The sequence below is a fragment of the Ammospiza nelsoni genome, chromosome 1 (assembly GCF_027579445.1).
Source record: "Ammospiza nelsoni isolate bAmmNel1 chromosome 1, bAmmNel1.pri, whole genome shotgun sequence".
Taxonomy (NCBI): domain Eukaryota; kingdom Metazoa; phylum Chordata; class Aves; order Passeriformes; family Passerellidae; genus Ammospiza; species Ammospiza nelsoni.
This window is the reverse complement of record NC_080633.1, coordinates 71,435,690-71,457,029: the sequence shown is the minus strand read 5'-3', so window position 1 is coordinate 71,457,029 and position 21,340 is coordinate 71,435,690. Positions and strand designations below refer to the sequence as shown.

Sequence of the window (21,340 nt, the reverse complement as noted above, 5' to 3'; positions counted from 1 at the left end):
TTTGGTTCAGAAAAGCCTCATCTGGGCAATGATTGTGAGCCAGACAAAATTGAAAAGAATGAAAACGGCCAGAGCTTTCCCTCCTCTCAAGCTGACAGATCTTATGCACTTGAAGAACAGCCTTTTCTTTCTCCCACTCCCTCCTCTTTGAGGACCAGTGATCTGTTTCATCTGCCTCAAACAAAGGACTCTTGAAAGATGTTCTCTTAAATTTATTTTCTCAACCCTGGGGCATACAATTACTGCTGTTCACTCATGCTTTGCCTGTTTAGATATTGGAAGGATACATGTACTTTCTGTCATTGTTACAGCATTCCCAGGACAGGCAGCATGTTCCTGATTCAGGCTCTGCCCACTACTGGCTGTGGAGTCAGCAAGCCAAACCTCGTTTAGGTGCTTACAGAAACAAATGGTGTCTTTACTGAGCTGATACTTGACCGGCGTGATGCCTCTCAGGTTCTGATCTGTGCTCAGTCAGATGGGAAAACCTAGTAGGAAACTGGATAAGGACCCTGAATGCTGCCTTTGACATTGCAGCTAGTTCCCCCAGCGGCATTCCTCAGGGAGCACATGACCGGCATGAGTAAACCCCCATGACTCCAAAGATAAAACGCTTCACTAGCCCAGGCAAAAAAGGTTACAAGTGTAACTTCGGACAGGATTCAGAGAAGCACTCGGGTGCTCTTTGCTTTGTGAGCACTGTAGGATAAAGGAACAGGACACACTACAGACAGAGGATCTGTTGAAAGCTGCCCATCCTAGCTGTGTGTTCAATTCCCTATGTCATGGGAGAGGGAAAGAAGTGGTTGTTAGCTCAAGTTTGGCAGCAACGCAGTTGTAACCTGTTAAAAGCCCACTGCTGTTTGGATTTGCTCTGTGCAGGATGAAAACATTACAATGAAACACATTTTAAATGCAGGAGTCCAGCTTGAGAGACCGGTGCAGAAATCCTTGTTAAAACAGTCACTCAATGTCGATTTTATTACATCGTATTGTAGCAATATGGTTGCAATTGGTGATTCAATGCACACTTCAGCACCTTGCAGGAAAATATACTGTGGGCTGGCTGCCTGTTTGTGAGTGTCCATCCTTTGCTGAAGCCTCAGCTCTCTGGCACAGTCCCAGAGCTGATTTCACACTAACGTGGCGAGAGCCTGGACGTTGTGGGAGCTTTCAGAGTTCCTGTGCACGGTGTGGTGGTTTCTGACGCTTCTGTCTCTAAGGCTGCCCTTGGGGCTGTGCTGAGCCTTGGCCACGTGGCTCCGGAAGGCCCGGACAGTGCGGATAGCGAGGATGCAGAGCACAAAGCTGGCAAAGTACAGGCAGGAAGCCACGACCCCGAAGAGGCCGACGGCCGCGTCGCCGCCCTGCACGTCGCAGTTCATGGAGGTGTAGCCACGGCGCGCGTAGAGCCGCTCGCGCCTCCTGCACACCTCGGTGGCGTTCACCTGCCTGACAAAGTGCAGGTACAGCCCCGCGGCCGCCACGTACGCCAGGCCAGCCAGCAGGCTGAAAGCACATTCACCTAGCAGCAGCCCCGTCCGGAGCTGATGGATGGGTTTTGCCCCCACGACGAGGAAGACGAGGGTGAGCGTGGCCGCTGTCAAGCTGAAGGCCACTCCGCCGTACACGCAAGGGGCTCTCATCTGGGTGAACTGCATGTCCAGCTCCCTCACCTCCCGCAGCTCCATGCCCTCAAAGGGGCTGTAGGCTGAATTCAGGTTAAAGGATCCAAAACCTCCGAGGGACGTGAAGCCTGCAACGGAGGCTTGGGAAGCGCCCACGCAAATCAGCACCAGGAGGTTAACCGTGATTTCCACGAACTTCAAAATGCCTGGGAGGAGCAGAACAATGGGAATAGGTGTCAAAACCACATCTTGTGCAAACTGTGGGTGACAGAAGTACACCAAAATCATAGACAGAGAGTGCTAATACTGAGATATTCCTCTTGGCTACAGCTACAGAAAAGTACTTGGGAAAAAAAAAAAAGAGACGCCTGAATTCTCGCGGGTACATTTTAGAGGCTGGGCAAATTACTTTTTTTAATTTGTCAGTGTGCTTGATAGATGGATCTTCATGCAGTGAAAAGAAATCCATAAAAATTTTACAGTGCTTGTGTTACTGCCAAGGCAAGCGCACAGTGATTATATTTTGGCCTGTAACTACTTGGCATAAACACACTGAGCAAGAAATGCTGAGGCTGATGCTGACAAAAACCTAGAAGCTTCTAACAGCTTGAAAAATCGTGCACGTTACTTCAGTCCTTCAAAACACGTTTACTACTTGAACTTACACCTTTTTTTTTCTGTGAAGATATTTGTTAATTTCAACTTACTATCTAACCAGATGCAACTTGCACTCTATCTCCTTAAGAGACAAAAATCACTCGTAACTCTGAAGGTGTTTCTGATTGCACAAAAAAAAAAAGGCAAAAAAGGAGAGTAAGGGTAAGGAAGCAAAACTCACCTTGTATGCAGAAATAAATTAAGTAAATTTGATACTAGGTCATATGCACTCTTTCACACCCTGACCTTCAGAAGAAAGCCTTACAACTTCTGAGTTGGCTCTTTTTCTTATGTTAAGCTAGTAGTAATATCTTTAAGGGAAAAAATACAAACAAAACTCAGAACTGAAAAGGGGAGAAATTACTTATTTTTGTGGTAGCAGCCTCTCAGGAAGCTGCCTCCTGTTTGATAAATCTGATTATTCTGTGACAGCTCACTAGGGGTCAGACTAAGATTAGCAAACATGACGGATGTTGAAGAGTAGCACAGCTAGAGTTGCCTACTGGGGAAATGAAAACCCTTAGCGTGTCAGGCGTGTTGCTCCAAAGTTCTGAAGTTAATTACAGAATTGTAAATCTTATTATTCCATTGCTGTCTGACAGCCAAGAATGTAAGATGCTTGACGCAGTGGTCCTATATTTGTCTTTAAAGCGGAGCAGGATCTGTGGTTTGCACACAGACTTTCATTTTATGCTACTAGTGCTGATCCACATGGCATTTCCCTCTTGAGCAATGGCTCAGTTGTTGTCAAGGCTGTATGGGCTTGAAAAGGAAGGGCTGAAGCAGAAACACAAGGGAAATAAACAAATTCCTCTCTTGTGTTGCCAGATGCTTCTAACCAAAGCAAGCCAGTGACAGCCAAAATGAAGGATTATCAGATATATTCCCATTCTGCCCCTTCTTACTCCCCCCACAGAAGGCTAAGGTAATGAGTCCTTTCCTGCTGCCACTTGCTCTGCACAGGAAGGTAGCGTTAGTTAGAGCAGACAAAAATTTTCCACTTGTTCAAGAGGAACCAAGTGAGCAGTTCTGTGTATGTGTTCTGTGTTCTTCAGAGGTGATGCTGATTTCTGCATGGCAGCGTGCCTTTTCTTTGACCCTTCTGTACAACCACTTCTGTGAAGCAGGGCAATATCTGTGCTGGTTACCAAATCTCTTCAGGAGGCTTCAAGCATTTTAAAGGACGTATTTGTGGAGCTAAACGCAGAGAGAAATTTAACTTTTGGCCCTGGAGTTAGGATTTGGAACTTCTTGTACCAAATTCAAATAATTCAGCCAAAAGACGCATCATTTTTAATAGGTAAAGAGTCATCACTTTACTAGGACTGTTCATAGTATTTTGAAAGAGTAGTAGCTGTGCAGAACATTAATTGGAACTCAGTCAGGTGGGGATTTTTTCTGCCTACTCAGTTGAGTTGTACGTTATACCTTCCAAATACAGGGAGTCAACTTAGATCCTCAAGGCCCTTAGTGTGACAGTGTTGGATGCAGGAGGGCACTTCCCTTTCTAAAGGCTGACTATTGATTTCATAGATGTTGCAGCAGAAAACAGTTCTTACAAGTCTACATGGAGGAAAGACCATTTGATTAAGAGAAACATAAATTTTAAGTATGTTTGGCTACTTGGTAGTTGGGAACTCATGATCAGTCAGCTGCTGACTTCAGAATTTCCTTTTCATCTGTGTGTACTGAGGCCCCCTGACCTGCCAAGCATCAACTTTTCCTCCACCTCACCTTGCTGAGCTTTGGAAAAGGCAATTTTCTGTTCTCAAAGTAGTCACCGCCTGCTGCTACCCTCCCCACATTTATAACTGACCCCAATCCTCAGTGATGCTGCTCCAAAACTTTCTGTGTGTTCACACACATTCTGTATGCCACCCCTTAACTTTGCTGAGCTGACTGATAACAGGATGACAAATGTGATCGGTGCAGGTCTACTGTATTTTTGACCACAGCAGTAGATGCTTTAAAGGCATTCCTGAAAAATTTCCTTAGACAGGGCTTTCAGGTTGGACAGGTTTTGTATGTACCCGCACAGTTGTGACACATGCCTGCTGTAGAATTGATTAGAGTGACTAAACAATGGAGAGAGGTTCAGCAGCAGCTGCTTCACCAATCACTTGTATCATCTAGATTAATTTGGATTTTTTTTTAAAGAAAGTGCAAGAACAAAGCCTCCTGTATTAAAGACAATTTTAAAATGATAAGCAGTATGTAGAATGAATTACAGGTCTATGATGACAGCCAGCTGGGTTTATAAACGTAGCAGACAATTAGTGGAAATGCCTAAGACGTTGTATAATCACCAGGGCTTTGATGGAAATATTAAGCCTTACAGTATGTTCCAACCCTGTAACCCTAAAAGCCTCTTGCAGCCCTAATCTGTGATAGTTACAAGCTCATACAAAATCCTACATTATAACAGGATAGGGTATAGAGAGTATACAGAGTATATATATATATAGAGAGAGAGAGAGAGTATAGAGTATAACAGGATAGAGACAGATTTGAGAATAAGGAATAAAAGGACAGGTAAGTTTTGAATCTTAGCTCTGCCAAGGTATGGTCACACACATCCTAGCAGTGACCTGTGTCAAGCAGTGTGCTGCTGTTGGAAAGGATTGAGTTACTGGCCACGCTTCTGATTCTGCCCTGCCATTTCTGCTTTCACAGGCCAGTTAGCCATGTCGTCTTGGAGTTATATCTGCAGAAATCAAAAGGTCTTCCTTAGGGAAGTTGCTTATCTCTACAGTAATTCCCTAATCCCATGCAACACTGAATGCATTGCAAGATTTAAGTATAAAATAACCAAAGGGCTGAACAGCTCAGAATTCTATTGGTTTAGTTATTTTTTTCCTTTTTCAGGTTCAACATCTTTGGATTTACCTAAAATGTTACTCATTAGTATTAAAATCAGCACATTTGTATTTGTATTAAAATCAGCACCATCAACACCTGGCTTTAGGAATGAGCACTCTCCTTACTGAATAAATTACAGGAGTCCTGTTAGGGCTCCTGGATTCCTATTTCCTTTCCAATGCCTCTTTCCTGCACTGTTTTTCAGCACTGAAGGTGAGGAGAAGGGCTGCAATCTAGAAGTGGGTGTTGCTAGAGATTTACAGAGAATTGTTTCATTAGTTCCATAAAATCTACAGTGGATAGTAACTACAATGTATCCTAGTTGTTAATTTTTACTGATTGCAGCTGTCTTTTGCTGTGTGTACACTTCCTGCTATAACCAATGATATGGCCTTCCAATTTATACTATTTATGTACTATTCACTTTTTCTTTCCCTTTATTTTCCTTGCTGGGATATTTCCATGGCATCAACCCATTGAACAATGGTTTTATCTTCTGTCAAATGTGGGCCTGACCATCCAGCAAAGCTGACACGTGGGCTGGTTAAGGGTACAGACCCACAGGCAGCTGACTTTAACAGCTCCCACTCATGGCTGGGCAGTCCCTACTTTTCTCCCTTACCTCCACATTAGGCCCTTCTAAGAGCTGTTCAAATAAATTAAAAATAGCAGGAAACTATTTAACTCTTTTCTTGGTTTTGTTCTGCAGCTTTAGCCTCTTGAGGTGACTCACAGCACATCTGATGAGCAATCGTGTTGGCATGAGTTTAGCAAAGGCAGTAACAGCCAGGACCAGAGAAGGACCAGAAACTCCCCTTCTCAGCTGAGGTGAACTGTTAAATCCACATGCTCTGCCTCATAAGACCACATTGTGGCTGAATGTGTGGTACCCAGCAACTCAGCTGTGCACTCAAGTCTCATGTCAGAAGCCTAAAGAGGAATTTCCATCCAGGCACTGTGGCAGGGCAGCTCTGATGTTCAGGTGAGGGGGTCATGGTGTATGTACACACGTGTACATAAAGTAGAATGGTCAATTCTTGCTTGTTCCTTTGTTTCTGCAATTGCCATAAATGAATTTGCAGGACAGACAGTTCTGGCTCTTTCATCTGAACTCCCCTGATCCCATGAGGGCCATACTAATGGAAAAGGCCTTAAAAGTGTCTCCCTCCACTGTATCTGGGACAGAAGTCACCTTCTTCCTCCACTGAATGCACATGGACTCCTCCTTCTGTCTCTTTTTGTATCATTCCCTCCTCTTCAGTGAACATCACTGTGTACTTCCAGAATATTCTATGTCTACCACTCTCCATTTTGGCTTGCCTTCTCCCTGGGCTTCCTTTGCAGACCACATACCACTGGGGACCAGCAGGACCCAGGGCAGCCCTGGGGGTGTGTGGCTGCCACCCTTGGACACCTGGATCCCAGTGGCAGGGCTGGTGACACACAGGTCAGAGGTACCCATGTCACATCCCATTAGGGGTCGCTCCAGGAGAAGGGAAGAGAGGAGTTAGAAGCTACAACACACATGAAAACTTTCTCCAAGCCTTTTTCACTGCAAGCTGTATTTTGTTTCTTTCCCCCCATCCCCTGTTTGAGTAAAAGCTTTCTGCTTTTCAGGGGTAATCTTTATATTTTTTCTTTTACCCCTCAAAAATAAGACAAGTATTTTGAACATATACAGCAACTTACAAAAGCAGCAGTCACTCCTGAAAAGGATCCCAAAGGGAGAAATCTCTTGCCAGTGCAGCTTTGGCATTCCCCAGAGACTGAAGGCACAATTCAATGCAGCTTCGGTCACCCCTATGCTAAACTGAGTCAGTAGAAGGAGGAAAAAGATAAGGAGAAAGGAAAAAAAAATTCAAAGTAAAGCAGGTTTGGTTCTGCTTTTGGAAGGGGACAAAATGTGACAGAAATGGGGAGAAATCAAAACAGAGGAGGAGAACTGAACAAGGAAAAAGAAATGAAGACAAAAGTTGCAAGAGATCAAAAATATAAAATCTGGATGCAAAGATGTTTTAATACCTTTCTTTTAATACCATTATTCCACTTAGGTTGAAAGCAAGATCTTACTGACACCAGTAACAAGAATTCAACCAGCTTTACTAAAGCAGAATAAGGGCAATACACAGATTTTTCATAAACAAAGAAATGCCCCCCAAGCCCCCATACCACTATTATTTTTGCAGGTCTCTGTGTTCTTCAGCCAGTGGTGGGACTTAGCTCTCAGTCATGCTAAAATCAAAGGCAGAAAAAAAACAACCCAACCCTAAAACACAAGAATTAGGCAATGTAACACCAACAAAATCTTGGCTTTTCAGAGGACCCAAGGGATGCACATACTCAGAGCCAAATGCATTTAAATTGCATGGATGTGCCCAACACACTTATGCTCATTTGAGATATCCATCTTACTGGAAATCACTGAAAAAATAGTTTAAAACTGGGAAAATTAAATTATTTATGTGCTCTACAAAAAAAACTTTATTATAACCTTTTAATAATTTGTGTCTCTTTAGTCAAGATAATCACACTGTTAGGAAATCTCAAAGGATGACCAGCCTTGGTTTTAATGACTCAGAGAAGTCTTGCATTCACAGAGTGCTCAGATCCAAATGTATTATCCTGTTTTTTCTGTGTATCCTCTTCCCTTAAAGAACAACTATCCCACCTGCTCTATTCTTTCTGCTTAATAACTTCCCATCCTCTAAAAAGTGCTGTCCAATTTTCACAGGAAAGGGTGGACTTAAATTGTAGAATTACTGCATCATCCTCTATTCCCATATTTTCCCACCACCGTAAGACAGTTTCAATACAACCCAGCCCTTGCCTGGGAAAAACAGCTATGGTTTACTTGTACCCAGTAGTTCTTTAAAGCATCACTTCTAGAATGTTCATGATTTCTCTCCTGCTAATTGAGCATGAGTCATCTTTCCTAATTTTGGAGAGGGTGGGAAGCAAAAGATCTTGCATTAAACTGTAGTATTTGACACTACTGCTTAAATTTAACAACTGTAAAAGGCTGCATTCTATTTGTAGCACTGGTAGGTCCCTGTATGGTCACCTCACAGTCTACATTTCAGGAAATGGCCTTTTTTCCCCTTTTTTTCTTAATGTACCAATAGTTCTTTCAAGTAGTAAACAAGTGTCTTGGTATTGAAACCAGCTTGCAGGAGTTTTTTTAAAAGGAGTTCAGAAAACAATGAAACGTTCTTGTTCTGTAAGCCAACTTTCCACGGCCACTCCCTCTGTTTGAACTGAAACTAAGCCACCTTTAGGAAGTACAAAGATTGGGGTGTTATTGCTCTTTAAGTAATCATAGCCTGGCTGAAGATGGGTCAGGTTGGAGGCACCTGTGAACCCGAGCTTCTCATTCACTTCCCTAATTGTACGTTGTCACGCTTGGTGAGCAACATTCCTGTCTGGGTGGATTTTTCTCCTTTAAGAGAGCTAGGATCACTTGCTCAAGAAATAGAGCTACATTCAATAGATAGTCTGTCTGCTGTATCAATTGGCTTTGTGAGCCACTTTTTAAAGAGAAGAGTTTCCCTTTGTTCCCATAATTTGGGTCAGATGTAGGGAAGACAAACCTGGTTCTCTCACAGGAAAGATGCTGTAACTCTTCTTCTGTAATGGCAGCGAGCAAACCTAAGATTTGCCAGTATGGGAAGCATGGACTGGAGTCTAACACACACCTAACAGCTAACAGCAACTTTGCCAGCATCTTCCCCTGCCAACTCCAGTGAGTCTTCTCAGTTGCAGCTCTCCCTTCTCTAAAAACAACCGTGTACATGTTAGCACAATGCCAAAAGGTGGATGAAAATAATTTCATATGAAAACGTGGGCAGAGTGAAGTCCCGAGTGCTGGCAAGGCAACAGTTTGCTAAAGGTAGGATTTGGCATCTGCAAGTAGTGTAGCTCTCCTGAGTGTTTTTATAGAGCCAACTGCTCAAGGCTGTTTGTATTTCACAGTGAAGAGGACTGAGCTCCAAATGAAATACTTTAACATCAGAACAGGAAGGAAGGTTACCTGCAGCTCTGCTGCTGTATCTTGTTACTCTGCTGCTTTAAGCATTTTGAATAACTGGGATTATTTTAATCTGCACAGCTCCATCCAATCCCCACTATTAATATCATCTGTCTGCACAATTACAAGATTAAAAAACTTGATGGCAACCTCAGCCTGTTAGTCACATATACTTTGTAAAGATAGAAGGGGAAGCTGTGTAATTACAATGAGACTATAGGGGACCTTAGTGCTCCCTTCTTAGGCAGAAATACATGGAAATTAACTGCCACAGGAACAGTGTTCAGCAGCTTTGGGCACAATTTAAAGGAACTAAGCACAGCACACTGCGGGGGCAAAATGTGAAGATGGTGACTACAAAACACAACAGTTTCTAATCCTTTTGGGTGCTCCCACAGGAATACAGGTGTCCTGCATTGCCAAAAGATGCAACGTGCTGCTGAATGTACTTGGCAAATGCTTGTTTTCACACACAGAGTTACCTGCACTATGCACATTTAATGACCCTTCAGTGTTTTTGGATGTGCATCCCTGAAGGTACAGGAGATTTCTTTACTTCAGTCCAATGCCTCTTGCAGACCACTATTCTCCCCCAACATCTCCAGGGCACTGAAAGCGATACGAGTCCTCCACAAAATGTTTTCCCCCTCCTGCTCCCACGTCTGACTCCAGGAGGAACAGTATCACAACATAGAACAAGAAACAACAGCAGCATTATGGCTGAGAACAACGGCATAACTCAAAGCGAGTTTTTATTTGTGTGAACCTTGTGTCTTGGCTAACTTTTCATCTCAGTATTTTTTTCTACTCTATGAGTATTTCCCAGCATGCATAGCTCTAGAGGAAAAAAACTGACTGTGTTTTGTAAAAACAAAAGCTTATAGATGTTTACATTTGAATTAATGCCGGCTTGTTAGTGCATGAATGTATCCTGGAGAAAGTCATTGTTACTCCCTAATTCTATTTCCTCCTCCAAAGAAATTCAGTTTGATATTTCCTCCTGGCTATGCTTGAAATTGGAGACTTTTCATGTTGTTACAAACCAGAATGCTGTCTTTTTCTGAGAGGAAATTGGTCTGAAGGTTTTAACAATTGTGGATGTTAGAATGTAGGCTAAAGGCATGATTGTTTGGAAGTGCCTACAATATGCTTAAGAAATCTAACACTATTCAAGGAGCAAAGCTGTATTCATAGCAGCAAAGAACAGGGATTCAATTATACTTGCTCCCTCACAAACTGTTTTGTAACCTTTTCAGTGTTGTCTCCCTTAAAGGCCAAATGGGTTGAAAAAAAAAAGAAAAAAAGTTATTTGCTCAGGAATCATGACCAGCACAGTACAATTCTATAGAAAGCAAAAGCACAAGTAATTTTCTGAGTCACATACTGACCAAAGATGGCAGAAACTTAATTTTATGTTCGCTGTTTAAGAAAAACTACAGGAGGCATTATCCAAGAATTGCATTGCTCCACTACTTTCACACCAATATAATAAATATAATAAAAAGAAAATTAAAAGTTTTGAAGGTCAAGTGACCAAATATCTGAGGCCAATTTATTATCAACAATTCACTCCTGGGTTCAACTCAGCTTTTCCTTTCCCTGAGGTGAAGGAAGGCAGCCAACCTTGAACACTTTTTTCATTCCATCTGCTAAACAAAAGCACTGAATTTGGTTATATTTTAAGTATATCTAGGGGAGTTATTTGAAAGGCAAAATGGTTACTAATTTAGGTTTTCTACATAGAAGAGAGAACTACATAAATTTTACTTGCACTGTGAAAAGCAAATTGAATGCTTCCTTCTGACAGAATTTCAGCCTTAAGCATCCCCAGGTCAAAAAACTCTTGTTTTCAAGAGGTGCTGCTTTAAATGACATATGTAATATATTGTGTGTAAGCAGTAAGAAATGGCTATTGCAAGCAGCAGTTCTTTACTTAATGAAAGGTTTGTCTTTATCACAGTTTATTTCAAATTCCCAGAAATTATACAGTGCATCTAGGCAGTTTGATAAGTCTATAAGCCGTCCCCTCAATCTGCTTCACTACTGCAGGAACAGAAGGTGGCACACTTCTGTTTCCACAGCCTTTTGATCTGTAACCTGCAGGCCCACAAGTGTAGCTTTTCTATGTAAAATTACCCAACATCTAGAAACTAGACATAAAGACAGCATAGTGGGGAATAGTCAAGAGTTTTACAGGCAAGTTACTTAAAAGAATCAGCAGATATATGAAGAAATGACACAAGCTTAAACGACCCAAGCTCCTGTGAGATAAACAATCATTTCACTGGTTAGCAGTGGTTAAAGGATAATAAAAAGGAAGCAGCCAGTTTTCAGGCAGCTAGAGTTAAGGGAGAAATCTCTGGCTTGTGCTGCCTGTCACCAGTGTGCCCATGTTGGCAGTGCAGTGGGAGGGGATTTGCAGTGTTGCAAATCTTGTTGAAGACACAGGGACTACAGGACAGGCATTTTTTGGGGAGAGAGAAGTATTTCTTTTCGGCTCTACTTCGTTCCAAAGAGTGCCTGCTAGTAGTTACAGCTCACCCTTTCATTTAGTTCTATCCAAAGAAAATACTGTTTGTGCACCCTGGGTCTGCTCTGCAATATGGCCCAAAGATCTGCAAGTGGAAGTTCCAAGCATGTTCAGCTCAAAACTACATACCAAAATACTGTGGTGGATGCACAGACTAATGAACTGAAAAGATTGAAAACTGAGATGGTGAAGTCTGCTTTAATAAAAATAATAATAAAAATTTCTTCATGCTTGCCAACAGTAAAATTGGTAGGCTGCTAAGAGCTCAAGCTTTGAATGAACAATTAATGAAATCAGTGTTTAATAAGCAACCTCCACCTCATGGTTGTACAGAAACACCCACAAACACCAATGCCCCTGTGACAGAGCACACAGATGGATTCTAAGCAAAGCATTTCCATTTCAGGTAGCTTTCTTTGAAGACATCAGCTCAGTGTTCACTGACAGTCAAACACCACACAAAAGCTAGGAAGCATTAGAATAGGATTACAGAACCAGAGCCTTTAGGCAGATGTCTGATTATTTCTGGAATTTATAGGGAATTTTTACTGCATTTCTGGTCAGCCTATCTCAAAAAGGTGTGGTAGACCTGGAAAAGGTATAAGACTGGAAAACTGACCAAAGCTGGCTATTGTTCAATCTGTGAAGAAGCAATAGGGGCACAGGGAAAAAGGGAAGACTTCATTCTAAAACCATAAATCTCATAGAGAAGTTGAATATATGAGATTATCACTACATATTTAGAATACCATCAGAATCAGAAACACCTTCCTTTAAACATTCTAAGGAATGAAACAGTAGTACTTCAAGTGAAGCTCTGGAACTCCTTATCTTAAGGCAATGTGAAGGTCAAACATTTAAAAAAGCGATTCAGCAGAGAATTAAACCAATTTCATAGGCCTGTAAAGAGGTATTAAACACAACAGATGTGAGTGCAGTCTTCCAGTTCAGGAAATTCCACCAATCCAAAGTCTGGAGTCTATTCCAGAAGACAGCTTACTCTCTACTGGTCCAAACTTTGATGGTCCTCCTAAGTTTGTACTTTAGTCCATTTTCTGGGGGGGAAGACTGATGAAGTGCCTTGTATGATGCAGCACTGCTATCCCTGTGATCCCACTCGAATGGCTTTGAATAGGTATCCCTCATATAATATTTTGACAGACTTTTTTCTCCTTCTGCTTTCAAGATGCAAGGATTAAAAAAGAGCAGATTGTTTTGAAGTTTCTTAGATGGTATCAAATGTTCCTACCAGCAAAAGGGGTCAGTATCAGTTTTTTCTTCCACTATATTTGGGTTTATTGCCCTAATGTGGTTGTGGGGGGAAAAAAAGGGGACAGGGAATAGGGAGAGACAGGGGTAATAACAAAGACAGGAGAATGAGGTTCTAAAGCATCCTAAGGTCCTAAGCTGTTTAAAGGATCCCTAAAAAATCCAGCTGCTTATTTCTCAAATTCAGCTTTGAGATTTTGGGATATAGCTGGTAAAACCATGGATGAAGGGAGAACTATCTGGGTGAAGCAAATACTATTCATAGCTCTGGTTGTATAGAATTCCTCTCTAGTTTGCTGAACTGCTCAAAATGCATAAAGAACATAACCTAGGTGTTTGTTTGCTAGGCAAAAGATAAAAGCCCCAAAGCTCAACTACTTAGTGGACAGTCAAAAACTGAGGTTCACATTTCAGTTGTTGCTTTGGGAAAGACTGTGTTTCATCACTTGATTTCCCAGCCTTGTTTGAGTCTAGTTTATTTTAAAATTATGGTGATTGGGAAGGGGAAATTTCACCAGAGTGCTGATAAATCACTGGCAAAAGAAGGAGATGGTTAATAAGTATTTACAGGAACATTTCATGGTCTAAAGTGTTGCATCTCCAAAGTACTGACTTCTTAGTAAACAATCCATGTTGTTCATTTACAGCATCTACCATAACTGCAGGGAATACAGAATTCTGCAAAACAATTCTAGTAAAGTCTGCTAAATCTTGGTACTTCCAGAAACTAAACAGGAGAGTAACATTCTCACAATCTTATCAACCTTCAATATATTTTATTTTTTGAAATAAGGTTGCTAATAAAAGAGTTTATTTTCTGCATGATCTCTTTTCCCTCCTCCACTGCAAGCTCAGACATGAAATTTTTGAAAAACACTGAGCAATACCTGGGGGAGGGGTGGGAGTAAAATCATCATTGTCAACTGATTTATCCAAAACTAGGACGTTTAAAAAATCTTAATTAGGTTTAATGCACTGAAATAATGAAAAGCAAATGCAGGGGGAAAACCCCCCAGATATTGATATTAAGCTATCCATAAGTCCAAGCAATCAGTGAAACTGGAAACTAAAACTAACTTGCCACTCCATTTTTCTAAAGCTCTGATAAAATAGGACATAGAGTTTTATGCAGCTTTTCAGACAAGTTAAAATAATTCAGTTTGTTTAAAGAAGAAAGTGATGATATAATTTTATAATAGATAAAATATCAGTATGGCTCCATGTCATTAAACTTTTACTAATGTTTGCAGTTACATCTGAAAATGAAAACCAAACTGCATACTAATACACATAACATATTTTTAAGACAAAATAGTTCATCTCACTCTTAAAATTATTCACAGATCCACATACAGAGAAATACTAAATTGATTGTGCTACTTAAGTTTCCTACATGGAGTGAAGAAATAATCTAACATTATGTGCTTTAATTTACTTCCAACAGCTAATCTCTTCACTTTTCTCTCTACTGGAGGACACTGAAAGTCTATTTATAGACATCAGCCAAAGATTTTGCACCTAGCTGCAAATTCAACTCAGACTGCAGTGGAGCTTTCCTACAGACAAGGTGAGAATGATCAGTGCCCTGAAAGAGGGAAAACTTTCAAGGGTAATGAATATTTTAACAACTTCTTTTTTTTCAGTTTACAGGAATGAGTTTACTAAGGCTGATTTCCTCCCACATTAAGGCTCATTTCTGTCCTTGTTGCAGCTGCTTTCTTCCTAAGAAAAACCCAAGTTATTTCTCCAAAACTGTTTAATTGGATTCATGTCCAGAAAAAAAATTTGTTTCCCGCAATGATGCTTTATAAAGATGTATGAGTGATAACTGGAGTAAATCCAGAATTGATAAAAACTGTGAGAAGAATGATTGGGAAACAAACTATCATCAAACCTTCAAGAGCCATCTCTAAACTGCTCACAGTTGTAAATATCTATTTTATTCCTAAATCCCAAAGGCTAACTCTTGTTGCACAGACTGGCTGATTACACACATGACCTACCCTGGGGCTCTGGATGCACATCCCAGAGATGTATTTTCAAGTATCTAAATATCTGTATAAATATTGCCTTTAGGTGTCTAAAATGGCATAACCCTCAGTTATGCCATTCATTAACTCTCTCAGTCCTTGTGGCCCTTTTTTTGGTAGGTTTGTTTTTCCCCCATTTGTTTTCTTTTATTATAATATTCCTCCAGCTCCACTTTGGTGTGCTTCTAAACACAGAAACCAAATCCAAGAGAAGTCCTTGGAAGGAGAGGGGTGGATGGCAGGCAATAAGAGTCTCACATACCTCTTGTTGTGCATACCTTTGAACACTTCATTGAGAAGCTCTCCTTGGGAGGATAAAACTCTGGTGGTGGGCCAAAATACTCGTGTGCTGTTCCTGAGGTTTTAGAGTAAGGGTCTGAGCAAACAGGAGAAGTCCTTGAGTGCTGGCCACCTCGAATGTCTCTACAATGGAGTAAACAACTCATGGTTATACTTTAGGTCATAGTCTCTCCTGAACATGAGAAATGAATGTTCTAATGTCCTCCTGAACATTAGAACATGAGAAATTATCAGATGCTCCTCTCAGTGGAAGCAACTAGTTTGCTTCATAGGCCTCTGACCTTTTTTTGCTTGCCTGTTTTGAAAGCAAATATCCCAAAAACTTGCATAAATCCATGTTCACAAGGATATTTGCATTCAATGGTCCTTATTTTGGAAAACAGTGTACTCACTGGGTAGGCTGGCTGAACTGGCAAAAGGTAAAAAGAGGAAATAACAGCTTTTTCACAAAAACCAAACAATTTAGCTAGTCCATAGCAGGCCAGATAATAGAAATGAGAGAGATTTTGGAATAAGACACGTGCAAAGTAGCACAACTGTTTAATGGGTGTTTGTACTTTCAACTAGCGTCTCTCACAAAGATGTCTTTTAAAAGAATAAAAGCTATTAAAATAAACAGATAAAGATTTTAAACTAGGGAAAAAATAGCTTATTCAAATTTTTTAGGTCCTTGAAGATAATTGAAGAAGAATCTAAAATCAACCCTCCTCCCCAAAAAGATCCATTTTCCTGTCTCCAGTTAGTCTCTTCATTGATACAATGGTCCAGTTTTCTGCAATGACATAAGCTCCATATCTGAAGCCTGATGATTTTTAAAGTTGGTGAGATTTAGGTTATTTTATAGGAAAAGTGCAATTTTCCCTTTAAAGTGAGCTAACACTCAAGTTAAAAGAAACATTGGCTGCAAATTTTTGTGTGGTCTAACAGGAATTTTCTCCCTCATCTGAAGAAGAACTGGAGCTTGCCTTTTTCAAGGTACAGCTGGATGAGTTTGTTATTAAAGGGTATTTTAAGTCTCATTCAGCATTATTAGTTTTAAAAGTCTTCTTTGTATTCCTTTTTATCTTGAATTTCTTATCCACAGATCAGCATTTTCAACTGTAGTTCTGTTTCCTAGTATCACTGCACTTAACTAAGGTTTATCTTCATCCAATTCCAGACCCAATATTATCTCGTTCATCCACATTAAATCATGTTCTTTGTAGTTCTTACATTTTAATTAAGACATTCAATAACAAGACCAATGCTAACGTCTCCGTGTTTAGCTGCCAACAGCTCTATTTGGCTGAAACATTTCTGATTTTTCTGACCTCTGTCCTATGTCTTGTGCAACTACCAAAGCATCCTGTGCAGCTGTGTCACATAAATTAAATAAGCTGTGTGATTTATAAGACTTCCAGTAACTTGAAAGCAATCCCTTTGGTACTTCTGATGCAGCTGCTTCTCTCTATTGTTTCCTGTTACTTGCCAGAAAACAAAACAAGACAAAAAATCAAACCAACCCCCCTTCCTGCCTCAATGTTCAGCAGCAAAGCACATTTAGAGGGAAAAAAATCTTTTTTTTTAGATGCCTTTTTTTCTCACTATGGCCTGTTCTGGCCACCTTTGCTGTTGTTTTTCTTGAGGATTTTACCATTCTAGGTAATTCTCCTCAGCACTGGGAGGAAGGTTGCTGTAGGAGTTTCAGACAAAAATGCATTTGGAAAGAGAAGTACTCTGGCTAGAAAGTCTAGTTCATCAGGGATGAAAGTATTAGGAACCCAAAGTACAGCTTCCACGAAATTCTTCCCATGTATTTCATTACAGGGTCTGCTGGTCTTCTGATCGATCAGCCAAAGTTTTCACCAAAACCCATGAGAACTCGATGAGAACCAAGCAGAGAAAATGCTGTTGGGTTAAGCCAAACTCCTTCAAAACAACTGACAGAAAAGTTTTTCAATCAGTTTTAGTGGGGTCTGATGGCCCCCAGATGCTTGACTTGACTCTAAGAATTATCTTCACGGCTGTTACAGATTTGCAACTGCAGCTTCCCTTCCTCTAATCCCTGGTGGATACAGGGATGTCTGTGAACCTTTACAGTCCATCCATCAATTCTCGATGTACAAGTCCAAACACATAAAAATAACAGCAAAACCAAGAAATCCAGAGAAGTGCTTTATTAAAAAGTGGTGGTTTAATTTATTGCTAGCCTCTCACACATTGCTTATATTATGCTACACATGAAAGGAAAAAAAAGCCCACATCAAACCGCCAGCCCTTTTGTTTTTTTCTTTTTCTCTCCATTGTGCTATTAATGTGTTACTGGCATTAGCTACTCTCATTTCTAATATGTTCAAGATAATTTAACTATATTGCTTGCCAATCTCTGCTTTTGCTAAGGACAGGCATTCAGCCTCGGAGGATGATTCTTAGGCTGGTCATTTTTCCCAATTCTCTCCAATTTTCATAATTTAAGAGAGACAGAAAAAAAAATTCATTAGCTACATTCATGATGCAATAGTTTTAGTGCTATTCAAGTGTTTTATACTTATCCATAAGTATTACTTGTAGTCCACACAGTGCTCTCCTCTGCTCCTTTTATTGTCATCCTGTTTTCCTTACAAAAATGCATATTATGAGGGAGTACTTCAGTATTTCAGCTTTTCAATAATCTCCATTATATTTATCTCCTCTCCCTGTTTGCCCTTATTCTTAAAATCTCCTACAGTCGTGTCCCCAGACACTAAATGGCAGAGATGAACACTCTGCTGCCATGGCCAATTTGCCAGTGATGTTTGGATCTACAGACCTCTCTCCTACAGTGCAGCCACGCACTGGCATGACCTAAAAGGAAAACAGCCTAAGCTCACGTCTAGCATGCTGCAGCCAGGCCAGGCTGGAAGGAGAAGTGCAATAGCCTAAGAGTTTATTTGGCACTGGAAACTCATTAGTTCATCTGCTCATTGTGCTGGTAGGGGCTGACCCACTCTCAAGTGCTGCCAACAGCCTTAGACACTTCAACAAGCACTCATCTATTGACAGTGACTACTGAAAGTAATTTTATTTCAGATTAACAGGAACATGTTCACAGCAACTTGAGAGTTCACTAAGTCCCTGTGCTGGTCTCAGTCATGTAACATTCTTATTTAAGCAGTGCATATTTGGCAAGCCACAGCTTGCTGTCACCTGCTGACCAGTGTCTTCAGGAACTGTACAAAGACTCATAGCCACATTTCACCTACTTGTCACCCAACCTGACTGAGATCATCCCAGGAAATTAACATCTCTGCCTGTGTTACACAGCCTTTCTGTCCTGTCTCCAGCTCAAAACAAAGAAAAAAGGTTAAATTTCTAAGTGTAAAATAGCTCCCTTCCAAGTGCAGTATGCTCACACTTTCACAGCTGAGTAAAAGCTTTCTTTACTATTGTAAATTAAGCCTATTTAGAAGCAGAGAGAAGGCAGACATTATAGACCTGCTGTGATCTATTTCTCTGAGAAGAAAGGACGTACCTTGCATTGTGTGGGTATGGTTTTCTTGCTCTTCTGTCTTCCTTGTATCTGCCAGATCTATGGTTCTCATGGTGCCGGTGTTGCTTATCTTGGTATCGACTCCCAGCATGAGACATCTTGTTTCTCAGATGTGTTCTTTCCTTCTAAAATAACTTCCTGAGCCAGAGAAATAAAACCAGTTCATTTTATTGCTCCACTTAAAAGTTATTCATTGACCAGCACTCACTTCCATTAAATGCTGATTCAAAATTAGTACAGACTTCTTTGGTTTGGGTGAAGGAAGTAAAACCCTTTAAACTACAAAGTAACTTCATTAAAGCAGGAATTTTTTCTTTACCTTTTCGTTTTCATCAAGCAAGAGCAATGTTTCTGTACCTGACATTTACTGCACTTAGCTTATTTACTAGGCCTGCTCTGATTCTCCTGCCTTTGCTGCCAGGGCAAGGGATCGTGTCCACCAAGAACTGAGACTCGTCATCTGCAATGTTGTGTCTCAGGTAAAGCATTAAGCCCAGCAAGTGCCAGTGCACTGCACGAGTGTGCACACAGCTGCCCCTGGCACAGGGAAGTCTGGAAGAGCAGGCTGTGACCTTTGTCCTGGGAGTTTCTAAGAGGAGGGCACCCGTGGGTGTAAGCAGAGTCACTACCAAACCTTGCCTACGATTTACATAAACATTAGGTACAGGCAAAGCTGTGCTGGGCTGAAAGCAAGCTGGCAAGAAGCTTCACCCTGATAATTCCGTATTAAATACCACCAGTTTGTTATTTGCTGAAAGTGTCTTTATCTTTCCAAGTGCGACACGATTAAGCCCAAACCTGTAAAATAGGGAAACAGACTTCAAACACCTGAGCAATCTTTAGGCTCATTTGCCTTCATCACAGCCCTTCATCATCCCTGCAGAAGTGTCAGCAGTCGGTTTAATTTGCACTGATCAAGGCTTGATAGCCTTCCTCCATCTCTTTTGGGCGCTATAAAGTCAACAAATATAAGCATACAAAAATATGGAATAAATTAGGATAAACATACAAAAATAAATGAATACATTCATTTCTGTTTACATCTAAGAGGGAAAGAGACAGCGCCTTCCCCCGAGGGCAGGAGCCATTCCGCAGGGAAAGGTTCCAGGTGCCGCCGCAGCGACCCGAGACCCCCGTGGGGCCCCGGGGGTGGCCCTGGCGTGGGCGCTGCCCCAGGACACACCGGGACACACCGGGCACCCCCCGCGGGCACCTTCGCTTCCCCGGGGCCAAGGCCCGCGACCCCCGGCCCTCACCTGAGGGAGCGCCGAGCTCCGTCCCGCCCTCAGCAGCTCCCGCCGCCGCCGGCACCGCCCTCTCGGCCCGGCCGCCTCCCGCCTGCCCTGCCGGGCCCGGCCCCGCCGCTCCTGCCGCGGCAGCCGGGAAAGGTGAGCAGAGTTGCGAAATCACAGGGTCGGTTTGGTTGGAAATGAGCTAGAGATCTCTGCGATCATCACGTCCAGTCTGCGATCCAACACCGCCTTGTCAAGCAGACCATGGCACTGAGTGCCGCGTCCAGGCTTTCCTTAAATACCGCTAGGGATGGTGAGGCTGCCATCTCCCTGGGCAGCTCACTCAAATGTCTAACCACTCTTCATGTGAAGAAATTCTTCCTGATGTCCTGAACCTCACCTGGCGCGGCCTGAGGCTGTGTCCTTTTGTTCCGTCGCTGGTTCCTTGGAAGAAGAAGCCATCTCCCACCTGGCTACACCCTCCTTCCAGGCAGCTGTAGAGAGCGATAAGATCACCCCCGAGCCTCCTTTTCTCCAGGCTGAACACCCCCAGCTCCCTCAGGCGCTCCTCATGGGATCTGCACTCCAAACCTTGCACCAGCGTCCTTGCCCTTTCCTCCTCCCCAGTGAATAGGAACGAGGGCTCTGGGGATGGGCTGGTCTCTGGGAGCACACCACAAGCCGGCCTTTCTTTAATTTAGTAAAATAATGTTCCTGTGCCCTACAGTGCTGAGGAAGAATTTGGTCACCAAGGATATAAAACCTGAGGGTTAATAAAGTTGAAATTCAACGTCCCCACAGGTTGCCTTGTTGTTTTTCTAAAGTCACCTCCATTGACTGGCAGCGTTCAGGGCAGAAAGCCCCACAGAATGGGGGGTTAGTGGGGGTGAAGGGAAGGAGGTAAAAGATGATGGTAAAACTTGTGCCCAGGAGCAGCTGTGTGGGAATGGCCTGTGTTACACTCGACAGGTTGCACAGGGAGGTAAGCAGATAAACTCTCCTCTGGTGCAGAGCCATGTTTTGGATAAACAGCCATGTGAATGCATGCAGTCTCCTTCCCTGGTCTCTGCTGAAAGCCCTCCCTTTGGAGCATCGGCAGGGGCTATGTCGCCCTGCTGCCAGCCTGTGATGTTTCTCTTACAGAGGAACAATGTGCTGGTGTCCTCAGGATGCCTTCTGTTGGTGTTTATAATCTCTTTTTGGAGAGAGTCTGGACAGGCTCTTGAACCGGAATTGCAGCAAATGGCTTGTTGGTTGTGCAGTCCTGTACACAAAAGCAGCCTGTGCCTGGGAAACAGGATGA

The 21,340-nt window shown here is 42.1% G+C and overlaps 1 protein-coding gene across 1 annotated transcript; it reads right to left on the bottom strand.

Annotated features, from left to right (window-relative positions):
• Positions 1-260: 260 nt before the first annotated feature.
• Positions 261-20,112, bottom strand: LOC132080546 (MARVEL domain-containing protein 3-like). Its single transcript, XM_059483763.1, has 4 exons — positions 20,062-20,112; positions 18,788-18,943; positions 15,260-15,420; positions 261-1,834 (listed from the first exon to the last, which is right to left on the bottom strand). Exons 2-4 carry the CDS (start codon positions 18,901-18,903, stop codon positions 1,134-1,136), a joined length of 978 nt encoding a protein of 325 aa, XP_059339746.1. The 5' UTR covers positions 18,904-18,943; positions 20,062-20,112; the 3' UTR covers positions 261-1,133.
• Between the last annotated feature and the right edge of the window lie 1,228 nt (positions 20,113-21,340).